Source organism: Gasterosteus aculeatus, chromosome 4, assembly GCF_964276395.1.
Source record: "Gasterosteus aculeatus chromosome 4, fGasAcu3.hap1.1, whole genome shotgun sequence".
In the NCBI taxonomy this organism is placed as follows: Eukaryota; Metazoa; Chordata; class Actinopteri; order Perciformes; family Gasterosteidae; genus Gasterosteus; species Gasterosteus aculeatus.
The window spans coordinates 30,722,161-30,741,720 of record NC_135691.1 but is presented as its reverse complement, the minus strand read 5'-3'; the positions used below and the strand labels follow the sequence as shown (position 1 = coordinate 30,741,720).

Here is a 19,560-nt window from a genome sequence, read left to right as displayed (position 1 = left end):
TCATATCTTAATGTAGTGTGTGTATATATTCCTTTAATTCACAATACCATCATTTTGATACATGTTTAATCCTTCCATAAATGGAAATGTCAGTGGACAAAGAAGCAAAGCGATCCAAACTTACAGAAGAGCATTTTATTAAACGCTTTTAGGAAACTCCATGAAGATAAAATCACATGCAAGATAGAAAGGACTGCGTTATGAGATGCACACAAAAGGCAAAAAAGTACAGGAATCTGTAATCTAATTTAAAAACATGGTTGAAGTTTATGTCACACGGTTCTACTTGCCTGCAGTAATCAGGAGTGAGTTTTGCAGACATTAAAGATTTCTGTAATGTATCGTAAGAGAAAATAAACATTTCCCTACTAGAAAAGGGATTGTTCTTTTCAAAAGAGAACTCATATCCACATTACCTTTCACGTACAATGGTACACAAAAACGATTCCTCACAGTTTGTTTATGCTCATCGGAGGTTAAACATTGATAAATCTCTCAGTTGACTCAACATACATTGAAGGTAAACATTGCCTTTCCAGTGTCATGCCGGGCCCGTTCTCGCAATATTAAGATTTATGGCCTCTTGCATGCTAGAAAAATCCAGGCTATCCTGATGTCACGACGACCTGCAGAAGCAGACTCCCATGTAAACGCCTCTTTTGTTGCCAATCTATACGTTGAGATGTGTCCTATTACTTGATGACTTCTTATGCACAGATGTGATAGAAGGCCACTAGAGGCTCCAATATCCACTCATCCCATTTTTCATTACCATTCAAAAAGGTTGTAACGCCCCACTGGCATCCTTCACATATGTCACTGTTCATAGAGATGACACGCAGTCATATGCCAAAAGACACAATCAACTTTCTTTTCCTCCAGAGACACTTTAAACACAACTTTAGGAGGATGGCATACGTTGATATGATGTGATATGACATTCCTGTCACTGGTACTACCGACCGTACACTGCCAAAGAAGAGGGCAGGTCAGTTCATCAATTCAGCGTCGTGATGCCGTTTGGATGGTCTACTGAGACGGAGAGGCGGATCCCTGCCACTGTCGGAATATAGCAAACACTCTTTTAGACTTCTCACGAGGGCCCTGAGAGGAAAGAGAGCAAAGAGAACTGTCACATATCGTTCACATTAACAGGATAGGACGTGGTCTTTTTTGTTGAGAATACAAATTCGTGACTTGCCTGTCCCGGACTAGTGTCTGCTGTATTGGAGTTCACCCTCATGGGCACGAGGAGGTCGAGAGCAGCCTTCCAGCCCTGCTGATGGAGCGGCGAGACTCCATCCAAACAGGGGATCGCCCCTGGATCCACGTTCTCCTTCCCTACAGAGATCCAGGGACACCAGTCTCTGTGCTGAGCGAGGGGGTCAAATGTATTCTTGTGCAGGAGCCCATCCTGAAAAGGTGGCAGTAGTTCGTTATAACAAATTCAAAATTGAACTAGTATTGTAATCTGTTATATTCCCCTTTCTTGAGTTAGGTAATGGGTAAAATACCGGATAAAGTCCTACTCGTCACGTCATGATTCTTAGGGTAACAATGTTTAGATAATATGTGTGGTCTCATTGTGCCTTTGTGAGCTTGTCGAGGATCATGTTGATGTGACTTTCATAAATGTACATTGCTAACTGGTGCAAGGACGGACAAAACACAAACTAGGTGCTTTTGATGCTAACCTTCACCGTGGAATACATGACGCCTCCTCTAAAACTGTACAATTAATCCTTGTAATCTGACGACACTGCCTATAAATAGGCACTAGGAGCACTGACGTCCATGTAAAGGATTTTATTGCTAATCAAAATGATGCAGGATCCGACATGCAACAATGACATTACACAGGGATAAGAAAAATTAAATGTGAAAAAAGATTGTGCTGCAAAAGATTGTGCTGCTCCATCTTGAATGATGATATTACTCCTGAAACCCTTATTTATGACCAGATGACACTGTATAATAAGTTCTGAAAGTGTAGGTGCAGCTGGAGAACTACGGAAAACAATATGTGAAATCAGCAGTGACGTTAGTTCTTACAGGGCCGCCAGATGTTGAGAGGCACAGGCGTTTAGGAGGGTTATGCGGACTGGCAGCTCCCTCAGATCCAGAGATGTCCCCCTGTCCTCTACTGCGAGGCACAGCCCTTTTGCCTCTGGGCAAAGGACTCTGCAGCTCTTCACTGGGGCTTGGCGAGTCTCTGCTTCGGGCTCGCAAAGACACAGGGGAGGAGGTTCCCTCACTCTGGAACACACAGAGACGGGTAAAAAAAAAAAAAAAGCAGCCTGGTACATTGCCTGTTATGAAGAACTGCTTAAATAAATATGTGCACACTAGCCTAGCTCACTTAGCTGCTCAACCTTCATCTGACTAAAGCTTGCCTGCTCAGAGCGGGACGAGTCCTGGCTCCTCAGCTTCATGCGACTTGGAGTGGCGGGGGTGGAGGAGGCAGAGGCCAGCTGCTCCGCCTGGCCTTCGGGCGTGGAGGCCGGCGCGGGGTTCGTTGCTTGAAGAGGCGGGCCCACAGCGCTCAGTGAGGTGTCGCCATCAGACCCCATTCCCTCCATCTGGTGGAAGTTCCACAAGCCCACCTTGCGCATACAGTACGAGCAGGTCAGGATGGGCAGGTTCATTGTTTGGAGCGTTGGGCTAAGAAAGAGAAAACCAATTGCTCAGACATCTCGATGGGCTGGACGTGCTAAAAAAAGGTTTGTGGTTTCTCTGTTTACCAACTGTCCTCACATTTCCTCCCACAAAGCACGGGCATTCAACGAGGATGTGTGTGCTTACTCTGGATTATGACAGTATGAGTTTGCATGTAAGTTTGTAACAGCAAGAGGTCGGGGGAGGTCACCTCACCTTCCAGCCCAGCCACAGAGAGAAACAATGCATGCAGCCACCTGGACCGCCAAAGATTCAGAACATGGAGAGCCTCCTTTTCTTTTTTGTTCGTCCTCGATCAGCTGCAGTACAACACTGATAACGTCCTCAGTCAAGGACTGCAAAGAAACAGTGGACATTCATGTACATGTGATCAACTGAAAATTGTAGATTTTCTGAGTAGTATTCTATAATAAATGAGTCTGTCCAAAGGCTTCCCGTGCCTCACCATAGACTTCAGCTGCTCCGGCTTCATGGCAGGCAACTGCTGTGCAAGGAGACAGGTGCTCTGGAAGCGCTCTAAGAAGGCAGTGAGCAGGGCTGACGGTTCGCTGGCTGGAACCAGCCAGAACCGCTCTGAAATGACATCAACGCTCAGGTCAAATTCATCTTAAAACACATGACATTCTTTCTTTTTTTTGGTTTAGGAACAACATGCAATACAGAACTCTTGATCCTACCCGGGCATGGAAAGTCAGGCCAGGGGCAGAATTTCTCATGCTGCGTCTGAAGCTGCCTTGAAATCTCTGCAACACGGGACCCATCTGTAGAAAGAAGAACAAAGTCGCTCGACCTTTCATTATTCTGCTCTGGTATGTAAAACCGTGCCATAATAAAGTGTGCGGTGTCCCTATCATTATACCCAAATTAAGGCTGACTCACATTTTTTAAAGTCTAAGGTCGGTTGTAGTGATGCGCAAAGAAAAACGTAGCAGCTGGAGCACTTCAGCATATCACAGCCGATGTTGATCCAGCCGTATCTGGCACACATCAGAGGGGACAGTGCGCGGGGCTTTCCTGCCCATTTCAAACAGTGCTAGGCTAAGGAAACTTTCACCCGACACAAATGTATTGTTACACTCATTATGAATGATTGGAGACATTTAGACATTTCCCAAAGTGTCATGTTAAATTTTTTTTTTAAACATTTCGAAGGTCAGCAAGTACTGTGATGAAGAAATAAACAAACTGGACAGAAAAGGATATTGAGTAGGATTCCACTCTGGAGAAAAAAGCCTCTTTGTTCGTTGCCTCACAAGATGCTTGAGTGTTGCTTTTTACTTCCAGGAAGTTGAGATTTCCTTGTTCACTGCAATGCACAAAGATGGAAAACACATCTTTAGTGTCCACACGCACGCTTCTGATTTGAATGATAACAAATCCCTGCAAATCAAATCACATCTCTGCATGCTGTATATTGACATATTCGTAATTTATTCGTAACCCGACACGGCTGGACAAGGACGATCAGGAGCACTAAATGCATTTATAACCCGGCCTTGACTGCTGGACAGTGAGTGGACAACACACTTCCAGAAGGGAATGGCAATCTAATGAGAGCATCATGTTCCAGCAAAACTTTCGGTCCCCACCCCCCCCTTATCTGGAACAGTGCACGCAGCTTATGCTGCACAATATCTGCCATGACCAAATGCACGCCAAAGTGCATCGAGTAAATGCAATCAACGATAACCTCGGCAATGCCGTTTTGGGGCATTGAAGCAGTTACATCTGTGGAGACTTGTCCCTGTGACGCGGTGTGAAGGCGGCTACAGCAGCAGCGCTAAGTGGCTAACTGAATTAGCTAACGCCAACTTTCAATCTAACGATACAGCGCGCGACTTGTTTAAAACAACAAACTGCACCTGACGGGTCCGACTTCTGCAGAGGACACTCCTGCACTGAGGAGTTCGCGAACTTTCTCCGGAGACGCAAAAGAAGGCTTTTGTTGATCGGTGTTGCCGAGACGATCCCCACGACTGCCGCCGAGAGTCGCCATGATCGGCTCTGTGTTCCCCCGGAAAATAAAACCCGACACCAAACGTTCCGCCTTGTAAGACCTCCGGGGTGCCGGGGAAATAGATCAACACGTTAAACGGCTGACTTCTTCACTGCTTTCAGCTGAATTCGGTTTTACCTGTCGGTATTTAGTTGATAAATATTTATCAGCAAGGAATTATTCTTTGAAAAATCTTTCAAATGAAAATAGTTTTTTAAAAATGTTTTTATTTTCATTTGACATAATTACTTCACATACAATTTAAAGTATAATGATTGTACAACAGAGGGTGTTTTTATGGAACCCTTGATGTAAAAGCAGCAGTACCACAATCTAATAATACTCGATTAAAGTCTTGAAGTAAGAGTGTTGTCATCACGTCCTCATTATCAGCTGATAACCAGCTCGTGGATGATTACTTTGAACGCAACAACCAGACTGAACACAACTCAAATTAAAACTGACACTGAAGTTTGGGATGCTAAATTTCTAAGGCATCAACAAATATACCTTTCCCAGGGTTAGGATGCTTTGTATGTTATACATTATACATTGCCATTTTGCATTACACATTTTTTATTATTTAGAGTTAGCGTCTTGTGATTATTTTATAAAGTTGTTATTTTGCGTTGTTGTGCATTGCCAAAGCTACCAGTTAGCTGTTTTTAATGACATGAAGATGAGTTTACCTTCAAAGATTACATACATAATCTTTATCTTAATATTACAAGATTCTAACTATTATGTTTTACAGCGAATTAAATAAAAAGTAGGCTATTCTCCAACAGAATGACATCTATTTGAACTTTTAATTTAACCACGTGAATAATAACCAATCCCAGCCGATCAATTGACAGAGGAGGAAAAAAATGTTGTTGTTTTGACGACACGCGCAGCCCCGCCCACCTCCAATGACGCTTCCTGATGACCTCCTAATAACAAGCCCTGTGATTGGTCAAGTGCCTCACTGCCGCGGGCGGAGGGAGGGGGGCAGTAACATTTGTGAATGGCTTCCCACCGACCGGGATGTGGAGCGATATATAATGTTTTAAGAGCACTTTAGCAGATGTTGGTTTTATTCAGAGTGACGTCCTTCAGGGCTGGATTGTAACAGGGGAGCGATGTCGGACACCGAAGGCGCTCGCAGTCCAGACCAGCTGAATAGATTCGAGAAACTGACACGCAGGCCGCCGCACGGTGAGACGTTAGCAGGTCGGTCCACAGCATGCCAGCGATACGGTTTACCTTAACGTTGCCATATGCTTTTGCCTGTCAAATAGAACCCGTGTGACTGACGTCCGCCGCGCCGCGTACTGATGCGACATCTGCGGGTTCGGAAGCGAGACATTTCCCTACAGCCGCTTTGCCTAAAATAACGTTAGCTAAAGTTAGCAGGTGTTTACTTTAAAGCTAGCGACATCTAACGGTAATGTTAGCGTTAGGGCTGTTTTCAACAATGTGGCGTTAGCTTACTAGCCTTCATTTATTACGTTTTGCAAAATGAACGCAAGTGGTAATGATGGTCGTCCACCTTCTTGCAAACGCATGTGTTTCAGCTGCACCGTTAGCTTGTAGTTACAGGGCCTGAAACGCGATCATCGATCGGGTTGTATAGAGCTGCGCTGATTCCAGGTGATAACGTTGCGTGATTAAAGGCTGTGGCACGTCGTTTGTAGAGATCCCGGCCATGCTGTTGTTTTCTCTCTGCTGTTTTGTTGTTGTTTATGTGTACTACATATGTAGACTGCAGCTGGCAAAGGTCATTCGCACCTGGGTTCAAGCAATGTGCATCACAAAAACTCTGGTTTCTGATTTAGACTCGCAGCTGCCAAATGTATTGTATGGCCTTTGGTGTCTGATAACTTATCAATAAATGAGTCATTCACTTTCCCAACTAACCGCCTGCTGCACACTTTAATTAGCTCACAGTGATCTCAAATTGTATCAGATGAAGAGAAGAGACGTTAAAGAGCCAAACTCTACATCCTGTTTTTATTACAGCTCAGTACAAATAAGCAGTTGTAACAAACATCACATGTGGCCAAAATAAGCCGTGTTTTTGTTTAACGTTCAGGTTGGGGATTGTGTAAGAGAAGGGAATGTGACGTTAACTTCTAGGACGTGTGTAGCTCTCTGAACACAGTTTTAGCGGCTCATTTGGAAAGGTAATGCCTCCAACATTTGATCAAATTCAGCCCTGTGTTCCTCATGAGAACCTAAATGCACTATTTAGTATTTATAGTCTACGCATCTGCCAATCGCTTGTAACATATTGATTGTGATCCGACAGAACGGTGCCAGTAAATGATGGTCTGCTACAATTCTGAAATAACTTGCTTCCTTGTATTAGTGCTGGTGTTTAATCATTCCCTTAATTTGCATTCTGCAAACAACATAATTCTAAAAAAAAATGCATTGTTTGGCCAAAGTTCTTCTAAGGTGAATGATTTGATGCTGTCCCTGAAGGCCTTCAGTGTTGTGGTAGCGTTTTATTTTCTGCTGTTTGCATTGCTTTCCCCACGTGCACAAAGGAGCAGATGTGTCACCAGGGCCGTGCCTGGTGAGCCACATTCAAATGTTCACCCTGTGGCCCCCCGTGTACGGTCCGGCGTCCCCCGGATGTTTGTCGGGTCAAGGAAGCCTGATAAAAGCATGATCATGATTTCACAACGCGGCGGGTCTCGTCTGGTGTCTCTCTCTCGCCTCTCCCCTCCTCATCCTGTGGAACTTTGTCTCCCTCCCTCTCCAGGTCACCGTGCTCCCCCAGCCCGCAGTGGGCACCGCTGTGTTGCGGACAACACTAACCTGTACGTGTTCGGCGGGTACAACCCCGATTACGACGAGTCCGGAGGCTCGGAGAACGAAGACTACCCGCTGTTCAGGGAGCTGTGGCGGTACCACTTTGCCACCGGCGGCTGGCAGCAGATTCGAACGGAGGGCTACATGCCCACAGAGCTGGCGTCTATGTCGGGTGAGACGTTACTTGAATGAGAATAAAGAAATAAAGAACTCCGGTTTTCTGTTGAAAGTGTGTAATTATGTTGAGCCTGCCGCTGCTTTTGTTTCCTAAGCTGTTTTGCACGGCAACAACCTCCTGGTGTTTGGCGGCACCGGGATTCCCTTTGGCGAGAATAACGGCAACGACGTCCATGTCTGCAACGTGAAGTATAAGCGATGGTCGCTGCTCAACTGTCGGGGGAAGAAGCCCAACAGAATCTATGGACAGGTAACCTCAAATTGTTTACTCTGTCAAATCCGTTGAAGGGCTTTTTGACACATACTGGTTGTGATCCAGTTGGGTCCGGTGGTTTTCCAAAACTCCGTAACTTCTTAAGAGCTGCTTCTTCCTAAACTAAAAATGTTATGCCTTTCCTTCTTCAGGCGATGGTCATCATAAATGGCTTCCTCTACGTGTTTGGAGGGACGACGGGTTACATCTACAGCACAGACCTGCACAGGCTGGACCTGACCACCAGGGAGTGGATTCACCTCAAGCCCAACAACCCTCCAGACGACCTGCCCGAGGAGCGGTACGCCTTCCTGTCGCCCGTACGTGCTGCAGGATGCAATTAAAATTCCTTGAAATGGCTCTTGTGTGTGTGTCACAGGTACAGGCATGAAATAGCACATGACGGACAGAGGATCTACATTCTGGGAGGAGGAACGTCCTGGACATCTTACCCTCTGGACAAGGTACTACACGGAATACACACTATGAGTACGCTCGCCAGAAGACATTCAGCCAGAATTTTAAAGCACAATGTATTGTAATCACTGAACTAGACTAACAGCAAGTTTTCTGCCTTTTTAATAGATACATGCTTACAATCTGGAGACCAACTCCTGGGAGGAGATAACAACTAAACCGCATGACAAAATAGGTCCCCATTACGCACCTCACTTTCAATTAAGCCGTTTTTTTCCCCTCCTTCACAGCATTTTAAAATGTTTGTACTTTTGACAGGTTATCCTGCTCCGAGGAGATGCCATAGCTGTGTACAAATCCGAAATGGTGAGAAATTTTCTAGAACATAAGATGGACAACTGTGTAACATACTTGTGTAATAATCGGACGTCACATCCCAACTTCTATTTATCGCTATCTGACCAGTTGTTTTTCCGATGTAGATGTATTTATCTGTGGCGGCTACAACGGGGAATTGATATTGGCTGATCTGTGGAAGATCAACCTGCAGACTTTCCAGTGGAGTAAACTACCGGCTTTAATGCCTGAGCCGGCCTACTTCCACTGTGCTGCCGTCACCCCAGTTAGTACAAACTTTTCCATCTCCAATCACTGGTCAGCTTAGCTCAGATAGCAAACTCCACAGCCAATATGATATGTGCGTCTTTCCCTCACTCTGTCCCAAGGCCGGCTGTATGTACATCCACGGCGGCGTGGTGAACATCCACGAGAACAAGAGGACGGGCTCTCTGTTTAAGATCTGGCTGGCCGGGCCCAGCCTGCTGGAGCTCTGCTGGGAGAAGCTGCTCAAAGCCTTTCCCCACCTGACTTCACTCCCCACCATGCAGCTGCTCAACCTGGGCCTCACACAGGAACTCATTGAACGCTTGAAATAGGCCGCACAGTGGAGGACGGACACGTGAGTGGCTGGGACAGGCTGCACTGGGAGGAGTTGAGGTCTGACAGCATTTCAATTTGCAGCAACGCTCTCTGGGAAACGCCCTCTCCCTCCCCTGCCTGACGTAGCTCCGCCTTAAAACCAAAAACAATGGGATGCCTCTTTTTTTTTTTTTTTTTTTTCCAGTGATAAATTAATTAAATGTGGAATGTTTTATGGATTTTATTCAACACCCCTGCCCCCTTACAAGATGCCTTTGTGTCAAGCTAAACATGGATGCCCACTTCTTATCCTCCAACAATCACCGGAAATACTTCATTTTGCCATCTTTCAAGGACTGTCTCTCATGTAAAAAAGAAAAAAGATCGACCTTCCCTAGTACTTCTAAGAAATCTGTGTGAAGGAAGAATGCATGTGTATTTATTTGGACTACCCGCCTCCCTCCCCCCCAGTTTCCCTCATTACCTGAAATTGCTGTTTGCACACTTTTTGTCTTGCATATATGTGGACATGTACTTTTTAAAATAGATCTTATCAGTCTAAATTGTGGCAGACAGTAGTTTTGCTGAAGGATCATAGCAGTGTTTTTGCACATTATAGCCAATTTATTACAAATCTCATGTTTTCCTTTATTATTTCCCAGGCAGCATTTTTATTTACGGTATGAAAATCAACTTTTAGAAATTTTGAGTTGCTTTAAATCTTTGCATAGTCAATCTTATGGGGATTTCTGTTTTATTGTTGAAGTTATGGTAAATTGCATTAGTTTGGCATAAAATAAAGCCGACACCAACCTTAAATGCAATTCGAATTGGTTTTCATACTATAATGATGGTTACCAGTTAATTTAGTTTTTAAGTTTCAGCTCAAGTATGGGGTGCCTTGAAAATGCTCATGAGTAAAAATATTTGTGGAAAATTAGCTAAAACTTGCAGAAACACTGTACGCTCTTAATTATTGTACGGGGGATTCAATGCTGGATTATTTTATGTTTGAGCACTTGTATCTCCTGTATTTTTGCATTACAGCCTGTTGTGGAAAAACAAGTCAGTAAATGTTTAAAGGTGGGTTTCTTCCAAATGGTTCAGTTAACATGCCGTTTGCTTTCAGTTCTCATTCGTACAGCAAACCATTCAACACATCACTGTGAATCTGGTGCTCTTTAAAATTAACTCGAAATGCTTTTATTCAAATAAAGACTTCATTCTGTTACGAGATTTACTCGCTCTCTGTTGTTGACACAATGTTTTGCAAAGGGAGTTGCTTTAGTAGCAGACTGATATCAACATTGTTTTTTACTGCAGTGCCTTTTTCAAACTTAGAGGCTGACATTTCATTCAAAGGCAGTATAAGATCTTCGCACAGTTAAACAAATGGTTGATATTGTAAATTGTTTTAAGAAAGTGGACAATTTAGCTATTTTGACCAAGCCCTTACATACAAACATTTCGGTGAAATAGCTCTTTTGCCTTTTCATGGATGTGGAGTTTGTATTCTGCTACTGGACGGGAGCACAGCATATTAGGCCTTTTGAGTATTAGTTTCCTGAAGTAACTTGTTAAATACTTGGCGTTTCTATGTTTGATTCATAAAACCAATGCCAAATAATTGAACCATGGACAGGAAGTCAAATGCTGAATTAGGGGAGACCCATGAGTGGATGTTGCTGTTTGATCTGCCTGCACTTCTTTACATTGTCCCTTTTCTTTATGTTCAACATTAAAGTACTTTGTGCATGATGTAATTTCCTGCTTTTAAAATTAACATCAAACCTTTGCTATGGGACTTGGTTTTAAAGATGACCACTAAAATGTTGTACAGTAGGCTGGTGTGAATGTTGTGTTGAAGTACTGTCAATAAAAGTATTCTGTAAAGAGCTCTGCCATAACACAAGTGAACCCAAATTGTTTTATTTAGACTTTCTGCATGCGCTGCTGTTGTCACTTCTATCTATAGAATGCTCACGGGATCATAACACGCATGTCATTGGTCCTGTTATGTAGTAAAATTTAAAAATGTATAGAGTTGACAAATCTTTATTAAAAGTTAAAAGGGAAAAAAAACATGTACTGTAGGTGACGAATAACCAGTTGAGAGTGGCCTTATTTTGCACAAGTTTAATCAATGAATTAATACATTTATGTCTTATATAATCCATCTTATTACAATATATCAGAACCAAAATAATGAATACCACCAATTTACATTTAAATTCAAAAGAAAAACAATTGCTGCACAGATTTTTAGAATATGTGTCACATATTGGCAAGAATCAAATCCCTATAAATTTACAGCTCTGTCAACTAAACTCAAGCCAGATTACTTTGCATTTTTGTGCCACTTAATCCGCAGCACCTGAGGATGAAGTCAGTGTATTTTTGTTTGTTGAAGCCGTAGGACAGTTCTTGTCAAGAAGATCAGCAAGAGCGCGGAGAAGGAGCGAAGAAGTAGAGCGCCAAAAGGATGAGGTAGACCACCACTAGAGCAGTGCCTGCAAACCACACAACAGTTCATTATACAAATCGACATATTAAGCCGTGATTAATCTTTACTAAGACTAGACTGCAGGCACGCTTCCTTTTACGTGCTCGCTCATTGCTGCATGGCTTAGAAGTGACAGATCTTATATGGAGAACTGTGCATCCTGACTTACCCTGAAAGTAGTCACATTTTCCATCCATGAAGATGTAATTGACCAGAATGACGCTGAAGATGCTGGCCCAGAGATGAATGTCACTGAACACAAGCACGAATCCGACATCCTGGCGGGAAAAAAAAAAAAAAAGAGTCAGGGATGAAAATCCTGACTTCTATTATATAGGAAGTCTATTATGACACGTATCCATTGGCACTTACATAGAAGGCGTTGAAGAGTATGAGCAGCGGGATCTGAATCATGCAGACCTGCACAGCAATGCAACTGCCCACTTCAAGGCTGTAGCCAAAATATACATTTCAAGTTAATTATTTCTAACTTTTGCAAATGTAATGCAGGTATAAACAGGGATCCTACCACAGCACAGTGAACTCGTACCTCAGGCTGATGTTGTTCTGCAGTGCAAACTGGATCCCGTTGACAATCTCAGGAAGCTCTGGCACCATGGCCAACACCGTGACACTGATGAAGTACTGCAAACGGTGGGGCAGCATCAAGTGCAAAGACACACACTGGACTACACAATCCATTGTCCTTAAATCTAAAACTACTTTCTTCTTAACTCTTGGATTCGGCTCATGAACCTCCACTTGAATTGGGGGTTCGCATTCTCCTCTATGACCAAGAACCACTTCAGCTTGGAACCTAAGCGACATTTTGCATTCGTCCCTGAGGACGGGAGTATTTTGATTACCTGGGAGATGAAGGAATGGGTCAGGATGGGCTCTATGTTCTGCGTGCAGAGGTCAGCGCAGCAGGCCATCAAAATTGTGGCCGCAATCAGCACTCCAAGAGCCCTCAGCCGGGACCAGTGGACTACATGATGACCTGCTGGTTGAATACACTCAATAAGCCTACCGAAGTTAAACCTCACTCTTCCACCCAGCTTTTTTTTTTTGTTTATGCACAGTCACAACGTTACCTCCCCAGCGAGGGAAACGCTTTCCGTACATGCACAAAGCTAACAGGCGACCGGCATCGGACCTTTCGTGCTCCTCCACCCGAACGATTAAAGAACACCACGTGCACACCACAGACACACCTGCTGCAACGTGGCCGGGGGAAGCCATGGCGGCGTTAATACACGTGTTGGCTCCGTGGTGGCAGCCAGTGGTGGCATCAGCAGTGGGCTGCTCGTTGCCCTCGTGTGCATACTGACCACCGTGTGCATGGCCCCCGTGACCATCGCTGATATGGATGTCGTAGATGTGGGAGTGGGTTTTCAGTGTGAAGATGAGGCCAATCAGGTATGCAGCAGGCAACAGCACAGAAACAGTGTACACCAGGGGCCTAGAAAACATTTTTTTGTATTCAAGAAGTCGTTAAAACACTACTGAGTTGATCACTTTCAAAAACTACAATTCTGTGTGCAAGCTGCATCATTCTATCAGACACTTAAATTGTCATAATTGCCATGAGGGTTTTTCAGTCAAAACAACAGGTTTTGTTGGTCATGTGGATATTGACCACCAAATTGGAATCAGTGTGTCCTGGCGGACGTTTGGGCCAAATTTGAAGTTACCACTAACGAGAATGGGACAGAAGAATACCCTGAAAACTCCATTCTACAGTAAAGTAGAAATAAATATGCACGTAGCACCTGGACTTACTCAATGTGGGACAGAACCAATTGTGGGACGGCTTGACTCTGTTGAGTGAAGAGCAGAAAGGTGCACAAGAAAATTAGGATAATTTGGGGAGTTGAAAAAGTCATTTCAGCACTCCTCCTCAATTCGAAAGGCAGGTCCAGTGGACAAGGCCGCATCTACAAAGCGTCTTCTAAACTCACCGTGTCATAGTGGCAGTCTTTGCAGACAAAGGGCACGCTGCCATTGCCCGGGATGTTGGTGCAGCTTTCACACACCAGGTTACCGAAGGCCTTCGAGAAGATGGTGGGGGCAAACACACCTGGGGATGGTAATACAACACGATGGTCAGTTGAGGACAAACTGTATACAAAAAAAACAAAACAAGGGAAATGCGCATCCGCCACTCATACCTCCAACAGATATGAAGAGCAAAGCGGAGCTCACTCCGGCTGACCGACTGTTGAATCGTTGCTCGCTGTGCCTAATGCCCCCGATGATCATGCAGATGCCCTGTGCGGCCGGTGAGACACAAAAACACCGTCATCAAGGAGCCTCAGAGTGGCATCAGAGGTCTGGAATGCAACAGACGTGACTTCTGTGTTCACTTTCTCACAGGCACAAACAGTATGCATCCAAGCAAGGTCCCAGTGAGCGCCGCTTTAACAATCTCCTCGTAACACTTGGTGCCCGTGTGGTATCCGTGCAGCAGTGCTGTGATGTAGAAGGTCATCTCCGAGATGGAGCCGAACGTCGCGTTCACCACTGCTCCCACTGCGAAGTTGCTCTGCGCAGAAATACTGTGGAAATGCCGCATTGCCTTTATTAATAAAGCAACCGTTTCAGATTACATCTCCGGCATGTACTTTCTTCTTTCATTCACATCCGGCTACTTTCCACAAAACACCTTACCTGGCTATACCCATGCCAATATAATAGGACAGAGGAATGATGGAAGTGATGGCTGTGGCAAACTTGGTCTCTGAACTGCATAGATTGTGCTCACGGTCAGCGTAGCCAAAAATGATAGTGATAAATACCAGGGGAAGCAGGTCTGCAGGAAACATAGAGTTAAGGACAACAGCAGACACACGTGTCCTTAGTTTGCATCTGCAGAACAGTGCAAATGGCTGCACACACAACCACAGCATAGTACATTTCGTTAGTACACAGAAGTTGAGTACGTTGAGGCAAAATCTAGAGACCTCAAGACATTTTTTTTTTTCTAACCAGCCTCTTCGGCTAGAACCAACAACCCCAAATAGGATACTTAGAGCGAAAATGTTGATTCCTTGGACAGTGTATTTGTAGAAGTACACGTTGAATGCATGATAGCAGCATAATACGACTCTGGACTCACACTCACATGTCTGAAAAAGAGAATTTGTAACCTCAAGTTAGAAATGAATGAATTGGATGAAAACAGTCGATTAAGGGAAGCTGTTATAAAAGGGTCAATTCATAATATTCCCCCAGCGGACCTCTAGTGGTATCAGTAACATATCTTTACATCAGCAGCATCGTGGTTACTCTGGATAAGGCATCGGTCTCAGTATTCTTAGAGACATATTTCTATTGTACTGTCCACGTGTTAAGAGCAGAAATCTTAAAACATCTGCAAGACGTGTACAGTACATGTTACATACCACTTGGGGGAGCTGTGTAATCATTTTGGACTTCTGATACTTCCAGCACCTCTGTTCATATCAAGCAAAGTAGAGCAGCTCTCATCCAGCTTATGCTCCACTGACCACTGACGTTTCATTCGAAATAAATGTCTACCGTGTCCAGCATGTGAATCTGAATGTCCTCCGGTTCCATGAGGAGGACGACGGTCAGCGCTCGAGCGTTCATCTTGGCCACAGGTATAGTGAAGACCGGCAGCCAGGAGAGCACGCAGGCCAGGGAGTGGACCACGGCCAGGACGGGGAAGCCCAGCAGCAGCCAAACATAAGTGCTGACGCGACACTGCAGAGGGAACAAGTCGAATCATTCGTACAACACATAGAAAGACGCACCAAGTGATAAAGACTTTTTTTTACCCAGTGTTTTGACGTCTTTTGAGCTGGTGGTTCAGGGACAGCGATCCGGACAGGGATCGGGGTGGACATCAAGAGGGGCGCAGAGTCCTTCTCCGCACCGTCTGCACCGTCTGCAGGAATGACCTCAAACTTCGGAAGCGTCGCCGCAGATCTCTTAACTACGTCCCCGGCCTGAAAAGGGGCGAATATGATATCGCTCAGACACTTAAATAGTGGAATATCATACATTAAATAACCAATTACCTTTTCTATCGATTTCCCAAATGGCCAAATAAAGTACCACGCCATCTTTAGACAAAGTTTGCCTGTAAAAAACAAAAACAACAAAAAGGATCTTGCATATTTCAGAAGACAGTACAATACTCTGAGCGAAGCAGCTGGTTCATAGGATCCGTACCGTAGGGGACGCCCAGGATCGTCAGAAACATTACAGGACAAATGAGCAGGTAGATTAAGGATATCCACCATCCAAAGAAAATGACATAAACAACGTTCCCAAAGGTGGCCACGGAGCCTGTGGGAGAAATCACAAAACACACAAACAGGTTATTGCTTTCCCATCTGCGCGAAAATGAAGGTCCAAAGATAAAACTTTTTTTTTTTTTTTTAAAAGACCTTCTTGAGGCTTCACAATGCTGAGATCCGAGTGGAGCTCCTGGATGATGTCAGATTGGTCTTCAATGGGCTTCTCCGTTACGTTGCCCTTCCACTTTCTGAAGCCAAACTGAAAAGCAACACGCGAGTTGGGATTTGAAAGTATGTCCTATAAAACTACACATGTTATCAGACGCCACACTCCCTCCCCCCGAAGAGGATGCGGAGTGAACGGAGGAGACAGCAGGGAAAGTGTCTTCTTAACCCGCTCACGTCCCACCTTGTAGTTGTTGGCCTCCCGGTGTGCCTCCACCTCATTGTCAGCTCGGATCGTGGTCTTTGTGGTGCCTTCGTGCCAAACTTCCTCCCCATAGCGAGAGGAAATAGATTGGGGGGTGCCGAATCCTCCTGTGGCAGATCACAGCTGTGACAAAACCTTCCCACATGGCAAGATGGGAGATTTACCCCTCACGATAATGGCCAAATCTCTGCACTATTTCAGTTAACTTCTCCTGCCTCGGGGCTCCCAACGCAGCGGTGCTCGTTTTTTCACGCGTTTCGCGGCGTGACCAACTAACCCGCGGAGAAAACCGCGGCGCTCACCTTTTTGTACGGTGAGGAAACATTTCGGCGTGTAGTGGCAGAAGTGCTGGGCAGCAGCAGCCGGGGAGGGCGTCTCCGCAGCGCCCAGCTCCGGGTGGTGGGCGCCGACGCAGAGCAAATCGGTTGGGCGCTGTCGCCGTGGAAACCGGCGAGGCTGTTCAGGATCCACACCGTTCTCTGAAATAGGGAAAGCGTAGCGGAGAATAAGGCGTAGTCTGCTACTTCGGGCAATATTTGCAAATAACTTTATTTTTTTGCAAATTCAGCAAAGGAATTATGGCAAATCAAGACTGGAGATGGTGGATTGAAATGATAAATCAAATCATACCTCAAAGAGGGGTGTCATTGAATTAGAGGTGTAGCGCAAAGTTCACGTCAAGGACCGACGCCTTGCAGCCCTGAACATGTGTGTGACTAACAGAAACCTCCTGAGAGTCATGCATGGTGTTTTCCCCCCACTTACCAATCATATTAGAAATGCATTGCAACACACACAGAATAAACTCATCTTACCGTGCTGTGCCTTGGAATTAAAAATAGAAGCATGCTTGTAGCACTGTGAATAATTAATCAGCTCAGAGACTTGTTTTAAGTCTGATAAAAGATGTGAGGTTAAAGGTTACGATTTAATGGTGCTATGGACATATTTTGGAAGCAAACTAAATGCCGATGCTACAGAAATAAAGTGTCAACTCCGCAGAAACCCTTGTGTCCATTTTTGGATGGGAGCACGTTTTAAAACAAAAAGTTATGAGCAGTTCGGCACAATCCACGGGACAATTCCAAAGGATGGTATTTCTCCTGAAAGAAGTAACCCCAACGGACCATGATGAGTTAAGTGCATTATGATTAACAGTTTTTATCCCCACAAGGCATTGGACCATATGAACAAATGACACAATGGGGTCAGAAAAAGGCCGCACCAACAATCACCCCAAGAAATTCATCACGCGTTTAATTCTTCTGGGAATTAAAACTATTTACAGGGAGTTCATTCAGTTCAGACATTCAACCGCAAAGTCCAACAGGAAGTCCTCTGAATGTTGAGCTCAGAGCGGAGAGAAGTTTGGAAGCACAGGTGGCTTCGATGAACGCACTCAAGAATTAAAAAGAAGAGTAAATTGTCAGGGGAGAAAAATAGAAAAAGCACAAAAAAAAGCAAGGGCCACTGCTGGCGGCGCGGGTTTGTTGGCGCTCACCTGCATCCGCCGCGGATCTTCTCCGCAGGTGTTCTGCATCAGCGGCCGGCAACGTGGAGCTTTTGTGGGACATTTTGCTTGTCGGAGTGTCGCTCCTGTCTCATTTGTGCCTGTTCCTCACCGCGGATCACAGGGGGAGGGGGAGGGAGAGAGAGAGAGAGAGAGGCGGGGTGAGGAGCGACGGGTGGCGGTGTGGCTGATGGAGAAGTGGCCGATGGAGGGGTGGCAAGAGCTTCGCTGCATGGAAGCTTGTTTTTGTAAAAACGGAAGTGACAAAGGAAGGTGTTGTTGTTTTTTTAGAAAATAAAAGGTTTTAGATAACAACACCAGTCATTGTCAATTAAAATACAACTTTTTAGTTGATGTTGTACGAGTTGAGTAAAAAAATATGTCGTGTCATATTTTTGTTAAGAAAAATAAACGTTAAAACAGGGAGAATTAAGAGTTTTATTTCTGAAAATTATTCACTGTTAAATAAACTTTAAAAATTAGAATTAAATTAAAAAATGTTGGATAGTAATTCTGTAAATAATTAGCTGTGACTAATAAATAAATGAGAATTACACACTATAGATGTGATGGATAATGTGATGTCAGGCCAAATATCCACAGTGAGTGTTGGGCTCATTTTATTTACATATAAAACGTGCAGAAAGAAGTACAGCTGCACAAAGTGACAGTAAAGATATTTTGACACAGTTGGGAGACACAGAAAGCAACCCAAGGCCTGCGAGCAGTGCTGTAGTGGTAAAATTAGAGGTGGGTAAACTCTGAATTTTGTGATCATACAGACCTTGAAGCGATGCGAGGCAACGCAACACAAAGCGTCGCGACTCTGTCCTGGCTATATTGCATTATGTTATCAGTAAAAGTCATATACAATCAATGACAATGAATACATGTGTATGAACAACATAAGTTAAAGGAACACTCATGTACTACCTATGTCATCATAAATAGCCCATACAGCATGTTTTTTCACGTTGAGAACTGACTTGTTTTCTAATCTACGCGTCACCAGGCGTTTTTCTTGTCCTTTTACCGTGCACGACCAGCGAACACAGAGCGCGCGACTACTACCCCCCCCGTCGGTCGTTCCGCCCGCAACGACTACTACACCCCCGCCGGTCCGCGAAATATTGTCTGACATGAAACCGGTCCGTGAGGTAAGAACGGTTGGGGACCACTGGGCTGATCCACAACCTGTGTTTACACACCTCCTGGATCCTGATTGGCGTCGCTGCTGCAGCCGCAAGGCACTGATTGGATGCTCACAGACCGTAATACAGCGCAGATGAAGATTCCGACTACGGCGTTTATATGTTCAACAATAGGAAACGTAGTCTTAGCTGTTTTAAAATTACACCAAGTTTATTTCGGATTATTCCAACGGAAGAATACAAGGCGCAGGGAACTTTGAGGTGCGTAAACGCTATTTATAGGTGCGTGAACGCTATTTCAACGGCGTTTACGTGCGTTTACCCTCCACTACAGCCCTGGTTATATTATATAGTTTATCACTATATAATCATTTTTACTTGTATGGTGACTAACCATTTAACTTCATGCCCCCTCAACGGTAAAACATATTAATTAATACATGAATTTAGTATTTAGTAATAGAA

At 44.5% G+C, this 19,560-nt stretch overlaps 3 protein-coding genes across 8 annotated transcripts; 1 reads left to right on the top strand and 2 right to left on the bottom strand.

Annotated features, from left to right (window-relative positions):
* Positions 1–120: 120 nt before the first annotated feature.
* On the bottom strand, positions 121–4,846 carry zc3hc1 (zinc finger, C3HC-type containing 1). The gene is made up of 10 exons (XM_040175365.2): positions 4,539–4,846; positions 3,880–3,982; positions 3,556–3,706; positions 3,354–3,437; positions 3,122–3,249; positions 2,872–3,011; positions 2,394–2,661; positions 2,053–2,256; positions 1,202–1,414; positions 121–1,104 (listed from the first exon to the last, which is right to left on the bottom strand). The coding sequence occupies exons 1-10, from the start codon at positions 4,670–4,672 to the stop codon at positions 1,030–1,032; spliced, it is 1,500 nt and encodes a 499-aa protein (XP_040031299.2). The 5' UTR covers positions 4,673–4,846; the 3' UTR covers positions 121–1,029.
* Positions 4,847–5,527: 681 nt separating this feature from the next.
* On the top strand, positions 5,528–11,143 carry klhdc10 (kelch domain containing 10). 2 transcript variants are annotated; one of them, XM_040175368.2, is made up of 9 exons: positions 5,528–5,884; positions 7,422–7,643; positions 7,744–7,898; positions 8,054–8,202; positions 8,281–8,365; positions 8,487–8,553; positions 8,637–8,684; positions 8,801–8,940; positions 9,044–11,143. In XM_040175368.2, exons 1-9 carry the CDS (start codon positions 5,794–5,796, stop codon positions 9,251–9,253), a joined length of 1,167 nt encoding a protein of 388 aa, XP_040031302.1. In that variant the 5' UTR covers positions 5,528–5,793; the 3' UTR covers positions 9,254–11,143. The 2 variants fall into 2 exon arrangements, with proteins under 2 accessions (XP_040031302.1, XP_040031303.1); XM_040175369.2 differs by having other exon boundaries at positions 5,578–5,869.
* A 214-nt stretch (positions 11,144–11,357) lies between these two features.
* On the bottom strand, positions 11,358–18,218 carry cax1 (cation/H+ exchanger protein 1). 5 transcript variants are annotated; one of them, XM_040175354.2, is made up of 20 exons: positions 17,936–18,218; positions 16,737–16,913; positions 16,414–16,541; positions 16,155–16,263; positions 15,937–16,053; positions 15,783–15,844; positions 15,540–15,710; positions 15,280–15,465; positions 14,768–14,867; positions 14,410–14,551; positions 14,114–14,297; positions 13,911–14,010; positions 13,701–13,819; positions 13,522–13,559; positions 12,954–13,201; positions 12,606–12,742; positions 12,290–12,384; positions 12,112–12,190; positions 11,909–12,017; positions 11,358–11,746 (listed from the first exon to the last, which is right to left on the bottom strand). In XM_040175354.2, exons 1-20 carry the CDS (start codon positions 18,006–18,008, stop codon positions 11,673–11,675), a joined length of 2,448 nt encoding a protein of 815 aa, XP_040031288.2. In that variant the 5' UTR covers positions 18,009–18,218; the 3' UTR covers positions 11,358–11,672. The 5 variants fall into 5 exon arrangements, with proteins under 5 accessions (XP_040031288.2, XP_040031289.2, XP_040031290.1 ...); XM_040175355.2 differs by having other exon boundaries at positions 12,606–12,739; XM_040175356.2 differs by having other exon boundaries at positions 13,071–13,201.
* Positions 18,219–19,560: the final 1,342 nt, after the last annotated feature.

Bases quoted from the DNA above. Each gene is read 5' to 3' on its own strand.
- zc3hc1 (XM_040175365.2), bottom strand. From the start codon at position 4,672: ATGGCGACTCTCGGCGGCAGTCGTGGGGATCGTCTCGGCAACACCGAT. The intron at 3,983-4,538 runs GTGCAGTTTGTT...TGTGCATTGCAG, and splicing joins GCAGAAGTCGGACCCGTCAG to TGAACAAGGAAATCTCAACT. The intron at 3,250-3,353 runs GTAGGATCAAGA...ATGTCATTTCAG, and splicing joins GCCTGACTTTCCATGCCCGG to AGCGGTTCTGGCTGGTTCCA.
- klhdc10 (XM_040175368.2), top strand. From the start codon at position 5,794: ATGTCGGACACCGAAGGCGCTCGCAGTCCAGACCAGCTGAATAGATTC. The intron at 5,885-7,421 runs GTCGGTCCACAG...CTCCCTCTCCAG, and splicing joins GCACGGTGAGACGTTAGCAG to GTCACCGTGCTCCCCCAGCC. The intron at 8,554-8,636 runs GTCCCCATTACG...TACTTTTGACAG, and splicing joins TAAACCGCATGACAAAATAG to GTTATCCTGCTCCGAGGAGA.
- cax1 (XM_040175354.2), bottom strand. From the start codon at position 18,008: ATGTCCCACAAAAGCTCCACGTTGCCGGCCGCTGATGCAGAACACCTG. The intron at 14,298-14,409 runs GTAAGGTGTTTT...GCATTTCCACAG, and splicing joins ATTGGCATGGGTATAGCCAG to TATTTCTGCGCAGAGCAACT. The intron at 13,560-13,700 runs GTGAGTTTAGAA...TTCACTCAACAG, and splicing joins AAGACTGCCACTATGACACG to AGTCAAGCCGTCCCACAATT.